The sequence below is a fragment of the Xiphophorus maculatus genome, chromosome 5 (genome assembly GCF_002775205.1).
Source record: "Xiphophorus maculatus strain JP 163 A chromosome 5, X_maculatus-5.0-male, whole genome shotgun sequence".
Classification (NCBI taxonomy): Eukaryota; Metazoa; Chordata; class Actinopteri; order Cyprinodontiformes; family Poeciliidae; genus Xiphophorus; species Xiphophorus maculatus.
This window is the reverse complement of record NC_036447.1, coordinates 17,681,398-17,699,854: the sequence shown is the minus strand read 5'-3', so window position 1 is coordinate 17,699,854 and position 18,457 is coordinate 17,681,398. Positions and strand designations below refer to the sequence as shown.

The 18,457-nt window shown below is 41.1% G+C and overlaps 1 protein-coding gene across 1 annotated transcript in view; it reads right to left on the bottom strand.

Moving 5' to 3' along the window:
* Positions 1-18,457, bottom strand: part of maml3 (mastermind like transcriptional coactivator 3) — a 115,909-nt gene that overhangs the window by 54,860 nt on the left and 42,592 nt on the right. The window contains exons 2-3 of the mRNA XM_005803065.2: positions 6,903-7,628; positions 4,838-5,809 (exon numbers count right to left, since the gene is read on the bottom strand). Of these exons, the coding sequence (XP_005803122.1) occupies positions 4,838-5,809; positions 6,903-7,628 (1,698 nt within the window). The remainder of the gene's footprint in view (positions 1-4,837; positions 5,810-6,902; positions 7,629-18,457) is intronic.

Here is an 18,457-nt window from a genome sequence, read left to right as displayed (position 1 = left end):
ACTGCTTTCTCAGACATTCACCACCGTGGCGACGGTAACCGCGACAACGGGCATAAATTAGCGTCACGGCAATATGCAAAGCGAGGGAGCAACAATTAAAGCTTGACTAACGAGCTTTGGAGGAGCGAGGCTGAAGTTTCCCTGAGCAGCTGCTAACAGGATTAGCCTACACACACACACGTGCACACACACACGCACGCGGAAACAGAGAGGGAAAGGATGGCATGGGCACATTTTTAAACACCACCTGTGAGACAAGATGCACCCAGAAAAACTGCTAATACACGCACACGTAAACACAAGAATTGTACAGGAAGAAAACTGAATTTAAATAAAGGTTTGAGTCAAAACCCAACAAATCCTATCAGAACATAGGGTCATTTGAAAAACAAAAATAGGATATTAAACATTCTGTTCTTTATTAGGACGTGGTCACATAATGGTATCTAATACTGTTTCTTCTTTTCCTAAAGATATGGTAGTGAGCTGACCAGGTCCTTCAGCAGCAAAGCTCCCCCACATCATGACACTTCCACCTCCATACATCCTAGTTGGTCACTGGTTCTTTTCCTAAAAAGCTGCATTTGGTTTACGCTAAACATGCTATGTGTTCTGTTGCTTAAATAATTCATTTTCAGACTTGATTGTTAACTAAACATGATTCCAGACGTCCTATTCGACATTTATGTTCCTCTGAGAAAGTTTAGTCTAGCCTTCAAAGCTTTCCTCTGTCAGATTGCACAGACATGCAGTTTTACCTCAACAGCATCAAGAGCTTGCTGTAGGTCCGATGGTGACACGTTGGGTGCTCAAGGGACTTGGTTTAATTTCTTGCGTGAATAAACTTGCTGTGACAGAACTGCGCATGTTCTGTCACAGCACATGCGCATTTAAAACATTGTTTTAAATGTTCCCCTATTTTCCACAGAGTTAAGCAGCTGATTTCAGATGCTGTTATGATCTTCATACTAAAATACTGCTACATTCTTCTTTCTCAAGGCCTCAGACAGAAATTTTGGTCTCACTATGGCATTGACTCCCACTTCAGCAATAAGGAGAATGTCAAATTAAATGTCTGAGGTTTAAAAGGAGCAAACCTCCTTCAGAATGCTAAACTACAATTCTTTCATCATTCTGATCTTATATAATTATATCCATGTGTGAATTTAGCCCTTTTAAGTGAGAATAAGTGTAGATTGTTCAAGTTCATTCCTTATTTTAAGCTTTACGGAAAGTTCCTTGAAATGTATTTATTCAGATGTACTGGTTGTATAACTGGAAGTTATTTTAACAATTTTTTTGACATGGCCATATAAACTCGAAATGCTGCGACTTGGTGATTCCTGCCCAACGTGATTTCCTGCTTTTCTTTGAGGTTGAGCCTGCTCTTTCTGAATTTAACTGATCCAGATTTTATTTAAGACTATAACCCATAAATGACAAAAAAGCCAACAGTTCAGAATCCAACAACAAAAAAAAAAAATTAAGGAATAATGAGATCATTCCTACTTTGTATCAAAGCTTGTGTCCCCAACCTTTATTTGATTTTTATGAAAGTCAGACAGTGCATCAAAGCATATGCTGTTGGTTGATGCGTTTATATTTTTCCACTCTGAAAGATGCACTTCATTTAAAAGCTGAATTTTACACATTATTGAGCATATCATGTTAGGACATATTTTTTTGCCTTCTGGTGAAAAGAGATGGTTTTAAAACTGTTTAAGAAGACAGTTTTACCACTTGATACGATCCTCATTTGTAAATATCAACAACAGATTTCAGAAAGACTCTTGTAAATAAACATACATACAAAGTGCCCTGTAAAAGCATTAATTCCCCATTAACTCTTACCCATGTTGTTGCGTTACACTCACAAACTTCAATGTGTTTAATTTCAGTGCAAAGACGAAGCAAAAAATGATGGATGCTTTCATACTTACAAAGAAACATCTGAAAAGTGTGGAGTGCATTTGTTTACAGCCCCTTTTACTTCAATGTCCCTAAATAAACTCCAAACAACTGCCTTCTGAAGTTACCCGTCAATGTAACTTCATGTGTAGCTTAATTAGAGAACAAGCAGCATAATTTAGATCAATAGCACAGACAGTTCAGAGATAAAGTTCTGGAGAATCCTAAAGAACGGTTATGTTGTAAATCAATAGACTGGGGATTGAAGATCTACCAGGATATTGTTCATCTGGAAATGTAAAGAGTAAGGCTGAGCTGACTGTTAACTAAAACCTACAGACCAAGCGAGGTAAGCATTAATCAAAACCAAAGAAGAATCTAAGCGGTTCTTCTTTGGTCATATGGGAATAAAACTCACATAAAAAGCCAAGTATCCAAAATAAACACATACAGCATATATGAGAAAAACCCTGTAAATACCATTCCCATTTTGAAACATAGTGGTGGCAGAATTATGCTGTGGGGGATGCTTTTCTTCATAAAGGACAGGAAAGATAGAAGCTGCCAGACTTGAAAGCCAAAGTTGAGGTTAACCTTCAAGCACAACACCAAACCTAAACGATGAGCTAAAACTGCAACTGAATGGTTTGAATCGAAGCATATTCAACTCTGACTCTGTGTCAAAAATTGGGAATGGATCTCAGCAGATGTTTTTGATCTCAATGATCTTGAGCTACTTTCCAAAGAAGAGTTGGCAAAAGTTCAGTGTCTGGATGTGGAAAACTAAGCATTATAAAGACACTCATAAAAACGTGCAGCTGTAAATGCATGAAAAGGTGATTCTTAAACGTTTTGGAGCGGAATACAAATACACACCACACTTTTATGATGATCATTTTTAAAAAAGTTTGAAAACCTTGTGTCATTGTTCTTTCGCTTCACTTCTACAAAGTGCGCTGTGTTGGTCCATCAACCAATTAAAAATCATTGAAGATTGTGATTGTCACGTCACAATGTAAAGAAGTTAAAGGAGTGAGAATATTTTTGCCAGGAACTGCAACTTTGAACATTTTACAATCCTGGGGTTGTATTTTCACTTAAAGATGTCACTAAGAGTGATGTGATTTATTTCAATTACTGAAACATTTTGCTCTTAAACTGGGCAAAATATATTTAAAATTTTAGTTTGTATTTCAAACGCTGCATTGCTCAGTCGTGTCTCATCTTTTGCTCCGTCTTCACTCTTCAATAAATCTTTTCCTTTCGGCATTTCCTTTCTGCACCTTCTGCTCTCTCTCTCTCTCTCTCTCTTCCAGGTCTTCAAATCCCCTCCACTTGCACAAATAAATCTACTCACCTACCTTCCTAAATCTATGAAACATCCCAACATACATATACACAGTGTTGCACTTATGCACAAACACACAGGCCTCCAGGCAGCAGCCACAAAGGCCTTATATTAATAAATCTGCTGCTTTATTGGTGCTGAGAGTCTCTGGCAGAGACAGAGGAAGGGGGAACAGGACAGGAAAATTGGAGATCACCAGAAGGGGAGGAGGAGGAAGAAGAGGTGACCAAGTGACTGTAGCCATTTCATCCTCACAAGGAAGCAAGGACAAGAGACGGGAAGGAAAAAGAGCTAAACAGTTACAGCAGGCATTACTAATTTCTAATAAGAGTCAGCAACCAATAGCTCTGGGATAATGTGCAGCACCAGAAACAAAACAACAACAACAAAAAAGGAGTGAATGTGTTGTTTAAAAAAGGTACAGTTCACCGCCATCGTAACAACACTGTTTGGACCATTATTACGACCACCTGACACCTGGCTGAGCTGCTGGAGCGTTCAGAGTGGGCTGCGCTGGGAAACAAACTGCCCGGGGTGGGCTTTGGGTAATGACAGCAGCTAGCTTGGCTTAGTGGTCCAATCTCAGCCATCAGTCAGCTGTGACAGATTGGGGATATGAGCTAAGGAGCCGTTTAGCTCTGGTGTTTGCTTGGTGTGTGAGTGTGCACGTTTGTGTGTGGACAAGGAGAAGGAACACTGGGGGGAGGGCTATCAGGGCTGCTGGTGTTGCAGAGGCATCAATACACTCTCGACAGGCCATTTTCCTATGCCTATTCCCAGTTCTGGCTTGTTGCTGGGGCAACTACCACCATTTTAACTTCCCTGGCTACATCTCTGGAAGATTTTTTTGTAAAAAGAGCAATCTGAAACAACTCCCAAAATCAAAGAACCTCAAGTATTTTTAATACTAAACCCGTAGCAGTGGGCATTCTGAGTTAAAATCAGAGCCAAAGCTTACTGATTCACTAATCTTTTTTTTCCATCAGACTATCGTAAATGTACATTTCTACCCTAAATAGACGACTGGAGTAACATTTTTTAGATTGTTTCTTTTTCTTATACCCATGTCAATGCAGATATTTTATTACATTTTAATCATTTGTCTACAGTCTTATACATTGGCCCAACATTTGGTAGCATGCTGGTTTATCAACTTCTTTTTTTTTTTTTTTTAGAAAAAAGAAGGTATCAAATGCTATTTGTATGTCCTTGAGGTTCCTAACTCCCATAACGTCTGGAGTCTGATATCTCCAAATCTCAAATACCAAATTTTTCTCCAGTAGGTAAATGCACCACACTTGGGCACTTCAAGGACATGGACAACACATGGTGTGGAACTTGTTGCTGACAGAAGAAACTCAAAGTTTCAGTAACAGTGAGCTGCGCAAAAAAAAAAAAAAACAGGTAAGAGAAAAAGAGAAATGATAAGCTATTTGAAAGAAACTTGTCGCGACAGACAACCAGAAAGATGAACAGGGAACAACTAAGTTGCTTTGTTTAATTTTTAGAGAACCAAAAAATCCAGAATCACCCACACTTCAGCTGCATCACAAGGCAATAAAGACGATGCAGTTCCCTTACCTGGCCATGAGGCTGCATGGTGCTGTAGGGCATGTTCTGGTTCAACACCTTCTGCTTCATCATCAGGATCCTCTTGTGCTCCTCCCCCAGGTGGGCTGTCTGTCCGGGGATCGGCCCCTGTGTCTGCCCCGGTCCCTGACCACCTCCTCCGGCACCTCCCATGTAGGGCGGCATCATGGGGTTCTTGACTTGACTGTTCCCTGCCATGGGCGGAGTCATCCTCTGACCCATGTGGTCCACGCCGCTGCCGCTGAAGTGACTGAGCGGTTTTGTGTTGTTGTAGGACAGCATGGCGGCTGTTTGCTGCTGCTGTTGTGTCTGTTGTTTGGACAGAGCGTTCTGGTTTATGCTGTTTGGCTGCTGCTGTCCCATCATGCCCATGGGGTTGTGAGGGAGGTAGTTGTTCATGGGGGCTTTCGGCCCATTGTTCGAAGCCATCCCAGCCACCAGAGGGCCTTGTGGTGTGTTAAAGACTTGTGATGGATACATCATGGGGCTGTTGGGCTTGTCTTGATTAAAGGGACCAGAATTGTAGGGACTGGTTGGAGCACCCACTGGTGACCAGTTAGCTGCTTGTTTCTGCTGCTTATGCTGCATCATCTTGCTGTGATGAGCATGATGCTGGGCTATTGCTTTTAGCTGCTCTGCTGGAGACAGTTCAGGTGTGACCGGGCCCACAGGCTGACCTCCAGGGCCAGTCCCACCTGGGCCACTCCCACCTGGACCACCCCCTCCTGGGCCCCCTGCTGACCCCATCTGATTAACTGGGCCTGGGTTCATCATGTAACCATTCCCAGGCCTAGAGACTGCTTGAGTCTGAGCTTGGGTTGGAGTCTGAGGTGAGCGAGCTACGCAGTTGTGCAACGGTGAACCTGACGGCATAGCAACAGCTGGAGACTGCTGCAGGGGTTGCTGGGGAGGGGTCCCATTGGCGGTGGTCGCAAACTGTGGCCCCGATGACGACGGTCGCACCTGAGGGGAGGAAACAAAGCAGTTATTTCAGACACACCAGAAATTATCTTACGGGACATTGGTTTTATATGCTCACATTTAGATTTACTTTGTCTTAATACAAAACAATAAAAAATGCATTTTCCGAGTCTTGTTCTTAAAATTAATCTGTACCATGTTGTTTTTCACAAACATTTCTTTACCATAGTCTGTGAGCACCACTACAGCCAGAAGCACCGGACAACAGAATGAATTCAGGGTCAATTAAAAAAAAAAAAAAAAATCAACAGTGCCACTAAGATAGTGGTTTTCACATTTCAGAATGCATTACCTTTTAGAACAATTACCAAACTAAAATAAACACCTAGTTAGTTTCAGTTCTATTTAATGAGTTCAATAAGACTCATTAAATAGAACTAAAACTTTTGGTGAAACAGTCGTATTCAGTTCCACCTAATAAAAGCATGTGCTAACTGATCATCAACAGACATGACCAGTGTTGGCTGCTTGCTGATCTTCAGCATTAAGCTATGGTCCAAATGATAGGAGTAGTGCATCAGTAGTGATGTTAAGAAAAAAATGTTGCTGCTCTTCAGTTTTGGATATTCTGCGCAGTAGCAAAATGAGAACTTTGCTTAAAGCTCTAAACCAAAGATATTTCGAAGCAAGAATATACTTCATCATAACAGTAATGAGTAATTTGTATCTCACATTACATGAATTACATATAAAAATGTTACGTTTATTTTATTTAGTTCCAGGTTAAAAGTGATCCAAGTACAAATCACTGGATCCAGTCAACATGATTTAAGAAATGCTGCAGAAATGACTGGTTGTATCCATGGCAGATGGTGTTTTCTGGGGGGATTATTATTATCCAACACAAAATTGTGCAAAATTACAAAGTGGAAGCAAAATCCACTTCTCCGTTTGCATTCATCTATGCAGAGTCGCAGGAAGCTGGTACCCATTTCCAGTAGTCATAGCACAAGAAACAGGTCTGCAGTCTATCACAGGACAATTCAGAAACACACACGACAGACAACTATACACACATTCATATGGACAAGATTAAGGATAAAGGAGCCGCCATGTTTACAGTCTTGATGCTGACCTGTGGTGAACCAATGGGAACCTGTGGGACCCCCTGCGGAGGAGGAGGCAAGGATCCCGTTGACGCCGCCCCGACACCAGGTGTTGTACTCCCAGCAGCTTCATGCGGGGCTTCGGCCTGACTGTTTGCTGGCCTGCCAAACTCCGCCTCTTTCTTCTCCTCGAAGTCTTCATTGAAGAGGTCGTGCATGTCATCCTCTGGAACGGTGTTGGCCAGCTCATCAATCAGCTCCTGCCACTCCTGGTCATTGAGGTTGATGTCAGAGAATAGTTTGTTCTGGTTAGATAGGGACTGCGGTTCGTTGGTCTCCATTCCTGCCCCATCGTCCAGAGGCTCTTGTTTCAGGTCCTTGAGGAGGCTGAAACTGTCCTCCAAGTCCAGGGAGCTGTTCAGCTTCATGTCCTGCAGGTGGCTGCTGCCGTTCTTCCCCAGATCGTCGGACGCCCTGCCCATATGGGTGCCGTTGCCGTTTGTAGTGTTGCCGGTAGACGTGTTTGGCCCAGTCAGTATAGGCTTAATGTCCATTTGATGATGCAGAGGAGAAATGGGTGGCACATTATTATTGTTGTTCTTGGGAAGACCCGTTAGAGAGTCTAAACCGCCGGGGATGTCCTTTAGGACCCGTTTTCCCGTTGGCGAGTAGCTGCCGCCATCACAGATGCCGTTCTGGTCACCGTTCAGCGGTGATCGTGCGCTGTCCAGTTTTCTTTTCACCGTCTCCTGGAGCTGCAAGAAACACAGAGGAACAACGATCAAAACTTCAGATTCTTAAGGAGCCTAATGACTGAACAAATCATTAAAAACAGAAACCTGTTCTCTCCTAACACCAGAAATAGTCATCAGAAGCAAAAATAAACCAGTTGTATTTCCAAGATAATAACCACTCCGGCGCCTTTTTCACAAAGATGTGCATGTGTATAGAAACACAAGTTAAAAACGGGAAGACCTGTTTTCAATAGAATGGAGAGATCAAAGCAACAGCTGCGCTCTCCCCAACATTAACATCAGCCAATAGGGAAATGAGCTCCCTCTCTGAAATCTGCAGCCCATTCTTAGCCTTACTGTGGGCAGCCACCGCACCGTTCCAGCTCCACTGTCTCACTGCCTCAGCCGGAGCACAGACTAGATAACAACGGGGTGCTAACAAACCCTGGCTGGTGGTTAAGGTAATCACTGTCATAGACCTGGAGGAGGGAGGAGAGGAGGCACAGACAAACAGTAAACAAAATCTGAGACATGAAAAGAGAACGTGGAGACAAAGTAAAGGGTTCACGCCAACATGAGAAGTTTTAAAGAACTTTCCACTTTGGCCTTTTATCAACAGATCTGCTCCCTGAAAAGACACCCTTCAAATGTTAAAGCCCAGTTAGCTTACACTGCAGTGCTGAGATTCAAAACTGATAATAAATGTCATTGAGATGGGGTTTATAGCTCTACTGATGACATTATTACTGATTTGTAATGTGGACCTTAGATCAAAACAAAAAAAAAAGCAAGGTATTCAACCGAAATGTTGGCCTATTAAAAGTATGTCCTGTACTGGTAGAGTATGTGCACTAAATACTTGGTCAGGCCTCTTTATCAGTAAATTTACTGCATGAATCCAAAAAAAAGATGTTGGTAGCAAAAAAATGTGCCTGTTTCTAATTTCTCTCAAGATAAAGTCTTGTTTAATTTCTGTTAGGGCTGCACAATGTTCAAAAATCATTAATGTATCATATTAAGATGACAATCGGTTGTAAAAACATTTCCTCACTTTCACTCTTCTGACTGTTTTCCATCCTGCACAACATGTCACTAATTTTGCTATCACTAGACACAATGCCAGTATCACCAGGAATGCATTCAAGGCCTGTAGGCCAGTGAGGTTCTGGTGATGTTTGTCCAGCAGAAAATGTCATTAAGGAAACTAGAAATAAGTTGTTTCTGTGACAAAGCAGCAGAATTAGAATCAGGATCCACATGGATCAGTGGTAGTCCAGACACACCACACACAGAGGCTACAGTCCCAGGTTCAATTCCCAGCATCAGGCCTTTTGCTGCATGTCTTTCCCTTCTCTTTCTGTATCTCTTCCTGTCCTGGTGCATAAAGGCTACTAGTGCCATAAAAACCTTAAAAACAAAGCAAAACACTAGAGTTAGCCAGAAGCATTCTTTTTTCAATTAAAGAGATTTTTTACACACTAGCTGGACATACCACTTTGAGACCTACATTTCATATGAATCTAAAGTAAAGACAATAACACTGTTTAGCTGTTTATGTATCACAAGTCATTTTTTACAGGAACGGTCAGACCAAACCACCCGCTGAGGACACTGAGGTCTTTACCAGGGGGCGCTATGGAGACCTTTGAAGACCTAAATAGTGTATCCAGCTGATGCTTTGTGGATATGATATTATACACACAGATTCTCCACTAAGATTTGCAATATTTCATTTTGCATATTTTAAATGGATCAGTAGCACAACAGTAAAAGTAATAACTATGTAATAAGCAGGCAAAACAGGACACAAATTTTCCCCTTCTGCTGAAACATCACTCCATTGCTCCTTTTAACCCCAGCACACACACACATACACCCCCACCCCCACCCCCACACACACACAAAGATAAAGGCCGAATCTCACAAACATGTTCACATTCATAATAGCCACTCAGAAGTCGTATCCATCATGCTCATCTACATTTGAAACAGGCAGCTGTAAAACAAAGGCACTCAGAAGCAGGGAAATATTTTGTAAAATCTACACTCTCAGCTGTCACATGTGAAAGAGTCAAAAACACAGACGGAGGACACAGGAAGCTCTTCTGATACGTGTGTAAATGCACACTTAGCTCTTTGTTATTCAGACAGAACAGCAGATGAAATATATTCAGATTGTATTCTGACCTGGAGGTGGACCCATTCAAGCTAGCAGAAACACACACCATAAAAACACCCCATCCTTTTTCTGAATTTTCTGAAAGTAAATGAGAGCGCAAGACTGGTGCAGAGGTGCTGGAGGTGGTTTCCTCCTCATGTTCTGCACATTGATTGGCAGATAGCCTAATTATCGTTATGAAATGATAAACGCTGTTAGTATCGACAGGAAAAACTACAGCCTGTGAGCGATGGAGTGAAATACACACACATATATATTGTAGAATATAAATTAAGGCTAATGCAGAAAGGAAAGAAATTACAACTGACTTATGTTCTGTGTACTTACATTCAAAGTTAGAAATCTCCTTTCACTGATTCGGTACCTACACAATCTAGAACAAATAACTTAGTTCTTTAGAAAACAATTTCATCCTGGCATATGTTTCCCTTTTCCCTTTGGTAGAGGAAACATTGTTCAACAACCATTTGCCTGGTAAACTCAGTGAAGGCCGTCCTCAAACTCAGTTCAAAGTTGCCACCATACTAAAATTTCAAACCCGATGTCGATAATAAGCAAAATTCTTATTACCAACAACTTTTAAAGGCAATAGGTTCTTTCTATTTTAGAGCAAAAATGTGATTAATTATAATATGACAATATTTTATCTTCCCTAATTAGGACAAAACCAGTAAATCAGGGAGAATTCAGCCCTCATTTATAAAATTCTAGAATTTAAAAAAATGTCACTTCTCTGGTTGACAAAGCAGTACACAAGAAAACAGTTTGCATAAGAGTTAATGTTAAGTAATTTTACTGAATGTGCAGTAATATTTTCTTTTATTGTAAATATGCTCCTTTCTGCAGAATCTCATATTCTATTTTTTTATAGCGATGTTGTTCACCACAGTTTGAATATGCATGTTTGTATTCACCTTGGAGTTGCTGCTGGCTCATACATTTCTCCACAGAGGGACACTAAAGGATATTTCTATTCTATTATATTATATTCTACTTTACTTGAGGATATTTCTATTCTATTCTATTATATTATATTCTACTTTACTAGAGGATATTGGAACAATGAGGCATTTGAACAATGAAATCTCAGCTGTTGGTGAACAGTGCGAGGAGTCACACAGAAAGCCCCGAGTATGTGAGAGTCTTACTTTTCTAACCATTAAAATGTAAAGCGGATGCATAAGCAAGGTATTGAGAAACATGTTAGAAAGGTTAGCATTAACACTCAAATTGACTTTGCATTATGGCATAATGATACCCTGGCGGGAAAAAGTTGGAAATCTTGCAGTAGTCCCGAAATGCAAGACTCTTCACTTATTTTTGATGCTTTCAGTGTAAATGCCTGCATAAAAATACCATGAAATATGTTATTTCTACCTCTTTATGGGGGGTCTTAGCCTTTATTAGTTGGGTCAGGCAACCCCAGACACTCGTAATTTGTGCCGTGGCCATAGACTCTGTACTAAAAAGATTTAATATAAATGTATGAAATAACACTGAGCTGTGGACATGTATGGATTTCAGGCTTGGATTCCTCCACAGAGAAGCCCAGAACACCTACCAACACCATTCCTTCCCCTGCTTTATGTGTGGTCCTGTAATCAATGGGTTTAAATAATTCAAGTCTTCTGAACAAAAGTGTGTGTGAGCGCGTGTGTGTTTCAGGTTTTCCCTAAATGCCAGTGAGTCACATTGATAATAACAGGCTCGCCGTTCAAAGCCCACCTATAAAAACTCCCACAATTATCCAGGTGGTGTGAACCGCGGCACCCTCCCACATGGACGCACGCGCACACACACACACACACACCCACCCACCAACAAAACAACATTATCCATTTAACCTCGCTGATATAGTGCAGACTGCATTGACGGAAAGGGATTGTGGTTTTGTCTGCGCGAGTCAGTGTGACACAGCCAGAGGAAACATGACAGAATGAATGACAAAACTGCAAGCAACTACAATAAATACCTTCAAATAACTCTCTAATTAATCATTCATTTCTTTCAGTGCAATTAGCTACCTAATTACACCTCTAAAAACAACTGCAAGACACCCGTCATGCCCTGCTCATGGGTGGCGACAATATTTGTATTTGTTTAACAGTTGATTGCCAGAATAAGACTTTGATTCTGAGACAAAGAACTGGGAAGAAGTTTGCTTTGGAGTGTATTAGTGGAGGTAGGGAGAAAGAGGAAAAGAGCTTGACGGCAAAAAGGACAAGAGGATGTAAAAGAGCAAAGACAGGAGCGATCGCCGCTTATTTTCTCTCTTGCGCGTTTTCTTTGACACAAACACCTGGTGACTGCTCCTCTGCCTGCTAACCGTGACACGCGGCAAACGACAACGACACACGGAAACAAAGGTGAAGCCGACAGACACAGGAAGAGGGGATTTATTTGCCAGCAGATGGTCTGTTTTTCTGTTGTTGTTTTTTTTCCCCCTCGCTCTGAGCGAGGGAGCAACCAGAACATGAAGATGAAGCAGAGGAGATGGGGAGTTTTGAGGAGAGCGGGGGGTGGAAGAGTGGGATAGGTGGCTTGATGGAGAGGCATATCGCGCCAAATGACAGCAGGGAGCAAACGATGAGAGGGTGATCAGAGAGGAAGAGCAGAGAGATGGAGGCACCAAGGTGCTGTTGTTATAGCAACCTGCTGCTCTGCTGCTTTGTGCGGCGCATCCTCCCTTCTTCCTCCATCTCCTCTTTCCCTCACTTGCTCACAACACCCCGCCTTCTCTTCCCTTGCTGCCTTTACATTGCTCCCTCCAGCAGGTTGAGCATCACATGCAACACAAAACTCAACATTAAAAGGAGCGCATCGATGTTCTAATTAAAAACAATCCTAATCAAAAGAGCAAGAGAAATTAAGAACAGAAGCAAGAGACCAAACAAATTGGGGATGCAAATTATTGCATTCAAACTCAAACAGGCTATTCATCAGCTGATGAAAAGTTTTAAAAAACTACTGTTCATGTCATTTGCACTCAGGACCCCCTGATGATGAAAGGCAAAAAAAAAAATAACAAGGCAGCACAGCTGAGCAACGCTACAGTGGTTGAAGATTTCAATACAGCCGAGTTTCAGGTTCTGCAAGGTTGTCAAAGTGCAGCTGGCTATGGAGATGTTGCAGAACCATCCCTCATGGCTGAAGGCGTTGGTCATGGAGTAACTATGACACCAGCCTGCAGAAAACGTATCAAACATTTCTGAACAAAATTTTCAAGAGATCAGCAAAAGTTACGGCGATAACTTTTGCTGAACTACCGATCCTTTTAATTTCTTCTTATTATTATTTTTACCGTATCTTCTTGCTATATTCTGAAGTTGCGACCCGGTTACAATCAATCACAGAAAAATGCAAGTACTACTCATTTCTTTCCTGATCTTAAGATTTTGATCAGCAGTCTGTCCTGCAAACCAAAGCTGCAGGTTTCTTGAAGACAAAATCCCTTTAAAAAAATTTATCAGACAAGAACAACATTATTCCTGAAATGAATCAGAAATGCACAACAGTCCAGACAGTAATAGACAAACTAGCAAGGCAAAAATCCAGAACATGATCCAACATATTCTACAAGAGAAAGACTTAAAAACCTCACTTTATTGGATTTATTAGGCAAAATGTATTTATATACTGATGACACCAATTTGTTTTTTAACCACACCAAAACAACTTAAGTTTTTCACTGGTTCTTTTAAATTAACAGTATAGAATTAGTATTCTTACAGATGTTTAAAAAACCTTTGCTAGAACAGGAGAGAGAGCAAGACTTTCATCAGACAACAGGAAGGTGGAATGGAGTACAGAAGTAGCTTTGTTCCTCCATTAAAGTTTTCAACCTCTGACCACCATGGAGCATGCTAGATCTGAAAATGAGGCAAGGCATTTGAAAGTATTTGAGTCAAGGTAAGTACCAACATTTTTATGGTGCTGGCTGTGTTTACTTATTAAAATAAGACAAACTCAGTTTAAAATATTAACTCTGTAATTATTTTGCATTTTCTTCTTTTAAGTGACTCACAAAGAGACATCAGCTCTGCTCCTTATATAAACAACTAATGATTTTTCACCTCTGATAGGCAAAATGTGTGTATTTAAATGCAAATCATATACTCATATGTAATAGTTTTTAAAATAAATGCCTTAGAAGTGACCCAACTCTGCATTGGCAACTTTTGACTATAATGTTCCCAAAACAAAACAACTATTTCCTTTTTGTTATATTCAATGAACTAAGAGAAAAAAGAATGAGAAACTTTACAATTTTATCTGACAGAAATAAGAATATTCTCAATCACAAGCAGGCAAATACACACATGAGTCATAATTTCAATTTTAGTTAGATCTTCCTGGTGTTGGCCAGCATGTACAAAACTGTGTGTGTCTGCATATTTGTTTCTGGTTTGGCCCAGTGGACCATGAAATGAGTCAATTAGATCAAACAGGTTTGTATTAAGTAAATGTGCTCACTGCCATGTCAGTGACTGGGGCTCAAAGTTCAAGTTCATAACCACATTTTGACGCCCACGACGTGTCCTGAGATGCTGATGTGCGGAAGTGGTTTTGAGTTTGCATTATGGTTTAAAACTGAATTATTTATTTTAAGTGAGCATCATATGAAGCTTGGAGTTATAAAAAAACAGAGCTAAAACTCAACCTTCTTCCTCAATGTTGAGATTTTCACACTTTCAACAGAATGTCAGCCCAGTGAGGTCTTGAGAACTAATAGCTTATTTTAGGTTTTCCAAAGAATCAGATATTGTTTTTAAATTACTGTTTGCAATAAACTCTCCTACAAAGTCTTTTAGATATGTGACGATGTGATCTCACATGGAGCCTGAGAACAAAAAAAAAACCAGCTGTACTATCAGGAGTTTGTCCTTTACCTCAAGGATACTACGTCAGCAGATATCCATCCTGCTCAAGTGCCCTTGAGCAAGTCACTGAGACCAGGGATGATGAGGGCTTTCATGCAAACAGTCCACACACACCGTCTGCATTTGGTGTGTATTAAATACCACCTGTGGTTCTGGAAAGGAAACTGAAGTGGGTTCTGAATCAGTTTAACTGGCTGAGGGAAGCTCTGGTCTTCCCAGCTCCAGTATGAAAAAAATACAGCCATTAATTGGTAAAAACTGATACATAGTTTAAATTAGTTTTCTTTTGTAAAATTAGTTTTATTTTGTAACCAGGTTGCTGTGTATTGCAGACTTCTGCCCAGGTCCCTCTTGAAAATGAGATCTAGATCTCAACGGGGTTTACCTGGTTAAATAAAGGAAATGAAAAAATTTTAAAAAACAGAGAACTTTTATCTTCAAGACAAAGTGAAAAACTGCTCTAAAACAGTGCTTCCAAATCCAGGCCCTCACAAACTAACCCCCATGGTGAAGTTAGATGCATCTCTGCTTCAACACTCTCGGTTGAAATGACTGAATCAACTCCTGATGCATTTATAAAGTTAAAACAGAACTCTTTTCGAGACCAAACCAGTCGAATCAGGCGTACTGAAGCAGGGAGATGTTTAATACATGCAGGACAGAGAATATCCCGTGTCTGTAAAACTCAGCTGTAGTTCTGCCTTTTCAAGTTATAGCACTTACTGGTTTTATAAACAAACTGGTTTGGGTTTCCATAGCCAGCTAAATGTCAGTAGAAACATCTCAGGTCAATATTTAATCCTGATTTTGATGTTTCCTGAATTTCGGACAAGGTCAAAGTTCAGAGACAGCTCAACTAGACAAACTGTTATTATGAATGTCTGACCTGTGATCAGATTCAGTCCTGAAAGGTGCCTCTCTGCATTGAGTTTGAATACCCTTCTCATACATTCATTCTCTCTGGGAACTCCGGCTTCTGACCAAAGTCCAAAACACAAGAACCTGCTGAGCACCAGCACAGGAAGACAACCACTTGTGGTTCTGGCGAGGAAATCTTATTGATTTGGTTGCAATGTGCAATTTACACCACTAGATTCCACCACATTCAGCACAGGGAATCTTTAACTGGATTATTGCATTTTTATGGTTTGTTATTTTTATTTGAAATCACTGATGAATATGTCTCTGTTGACAATTATTCAAGAAAAAACTAGAACAGATAATTCCTTCAATGGAGTGCCAATAAATTGTATGAGTTGACCATCCCGACTCAAATAAACTTCAAACACCATTAAGGATTCACCAGTACTCACTGCTATTTGATTCTGGTACAGTTAGAGCGGGTGCCCCAAATATGGAGGCGAGAAGCCGCCTGGGGTTCGATTCCTGACTTTGGGAGGCTTGCTGAGTGTCTTCCTGTCTGGCTACCATGAATAAAGGCCACTAGTGACCAAACATATAAATTAAGCAAATCAACTGACCTCAACATTCAAGAAAAGAAAGAAAGTTTTAAGTTGAAAATTTTGTTTGAGCATCTTATCAAAGACAGCATGCCCACAGTCATTTACTGAACCACATCCTCACATTACATTAATTATTATTGTTGGGTTACAAAGACTTACTTCCTGAATATCAACCTTTTTTTTTCCGTCTATGAATGCATTTCCGGCTTTCCCCTGCCTCCAGATCCCTGTAAAACTGAGCAGTGTGTGAGTGGAAAGAACACGAAAACAAAGCGTCTGCTTGAGTGAAGGACAGAAAACTCCAGAGTGACAAGAGGAAGGTGCAAACAAAGAAACATTTGGCTGCCGTCCCAGAGAAGGGTGTATGTACATGTGAGAAAGCGCCTGCCAGTCTGCCTCCTGTACACAAGGGGCCTGTACACGCCTGATTTGAACACACACACACACACACACACGCCCACACCCACACACACACACAGTGATCTAATCAGAGAACAATGATCCTTTACATTATATTTCACCATTTATTTGGCGTTTTAGCACACAGACACAAAAACAATAGGAAAACTATGTGCAAGTGGTGGCGTTTGCACTGTGCTTCGAGGAGCCGACGACGATGTACACAAGAACTTGGAAAACGATCTCCACACCTATTGAACCAAACACACACAAATAAACAGTCTTTGTTGGGTATTTTAACACCATGTTGGTGTGCGTGTGCGCGGGCAAAAAGAGAAAGAAGAGCGTGTCCGTCTGTCATCAGCAGTTTTAAACCTGCTGACCTGACAAAAAAAAGCTAGTGGAGAGAGGACCATCACTCCCCCCCCCCCCCCAACACCTCCTCCTTCATCCATCGCCGACCCCTTGACTCAATAACTTTAATATGTTTGTGTTTGGAGGGGAGGGGAAAAGGAGAGGAGGAAGAGAAACAGAAACACAGGGAAGGACAAGGAGCGGAGTGTGCTACCAGTCACTCTTACAAACCATTAGCGTTTAAAGCACAACTAATTATCTCCAGTGGGTCGAGGACAGCGCGTGCTCGTGCCAGTCTGAACGAGCATCTGTCTGCGTGTGCGATAAAGTAAGAAAGAGGACGAGGAGAGAGAAAATGAGGGGATGAAAGAAGGGGAAACTGTGTGTGTGTGTGTGGGTGTGTGTGTGTGTGTTTGTGTGCGGTTCCTGGCTGAGCAGCTTCTCTATTTATAGAGCTGCAGCAGCTCCTTCCTGTTTCTGGAGCTGCACCATCACGCTGGGAGGGGGTGGAGCCGGAGGGGAGGGGGAGGAAATGTGAGAGGGTGTGTGGGAGTGGAGACTGGTCTTGAGCAGATCCACCCCCTCTCTTTGCTCTTGCTCTCACTGCTCTCTCTCCTGCCTTCCCTCCCTCCCTCATTCAGCAGCTACGAACTCAACTGAACACCAAAGAGGCAGAGAAAGCAAGAAGGAAGGACTAAAGAGCATAATTAGGGAAATTGCTTTTTTTTCTTTTTTTTTTTACATTTAAAGCTGAAATTAGAAAATGTCCTTATTAAGAAGTTCATGTCACATATTTCTTGAATTTAAGCTGCAAAGAAACTCAGATTAAAGAAAGGCTTGTGCCCTCAATGCTGTCCATGTAGGACTTCATAATAGCCTAGTGTTGTGACTTTAATCTGACTTTATTTCTCTTGGATGTTTTTACTTTGAGTTATAATATTGTCCATTTCAGAGATTCTCAAAATCTGGGCTTTGATCTGGACAGAATAGCAAGTCGATCCAGATCAAGTCTGCCCTTCATTTTGCTTCAAAATGACACTTGTTGTGAATTGGCGCCATTTAAATAAACTACAGTGAATTTCATTCAGTCATCATCTGACAGCTGTGCAGGAGAGACCTGAGCACAGCACACTGCTTGGTATTAACACCAGTGGTTAATAATTACAATGCTGAAAGGAAAGCACTTAGCTCATGAAGCAAAAGATCATTTCTTTCTGTGAGTTTTGTATGTACATTAATGTTAGGAACCAGAAATAAAACATTTTCTGAGCAGAATTTTCAAAACGTTATCATAAAAGAAGGAATGGGGTCAAATGTTAGCTTGCTGCTTCTCCAAAGTCCTCCAGGAGGTCACAGGGGAATCCACGACAACGTCTAAAATACTGTAAGCATCACTATCTCACTGAAGGCCAGTGCTCATAAAACAATAATAACTAAGATCCTAGGAAAAAAAATGGTACCCATGGGTGTGTTCAGAATCCAAAACCACTGCTGACCAAAGCCAACAGAAGGCTTTAATGCGCTTGATGGTTCCCAAGACTTTGGGGAAAATATTCTGTCAACTGGTGTCTGCAT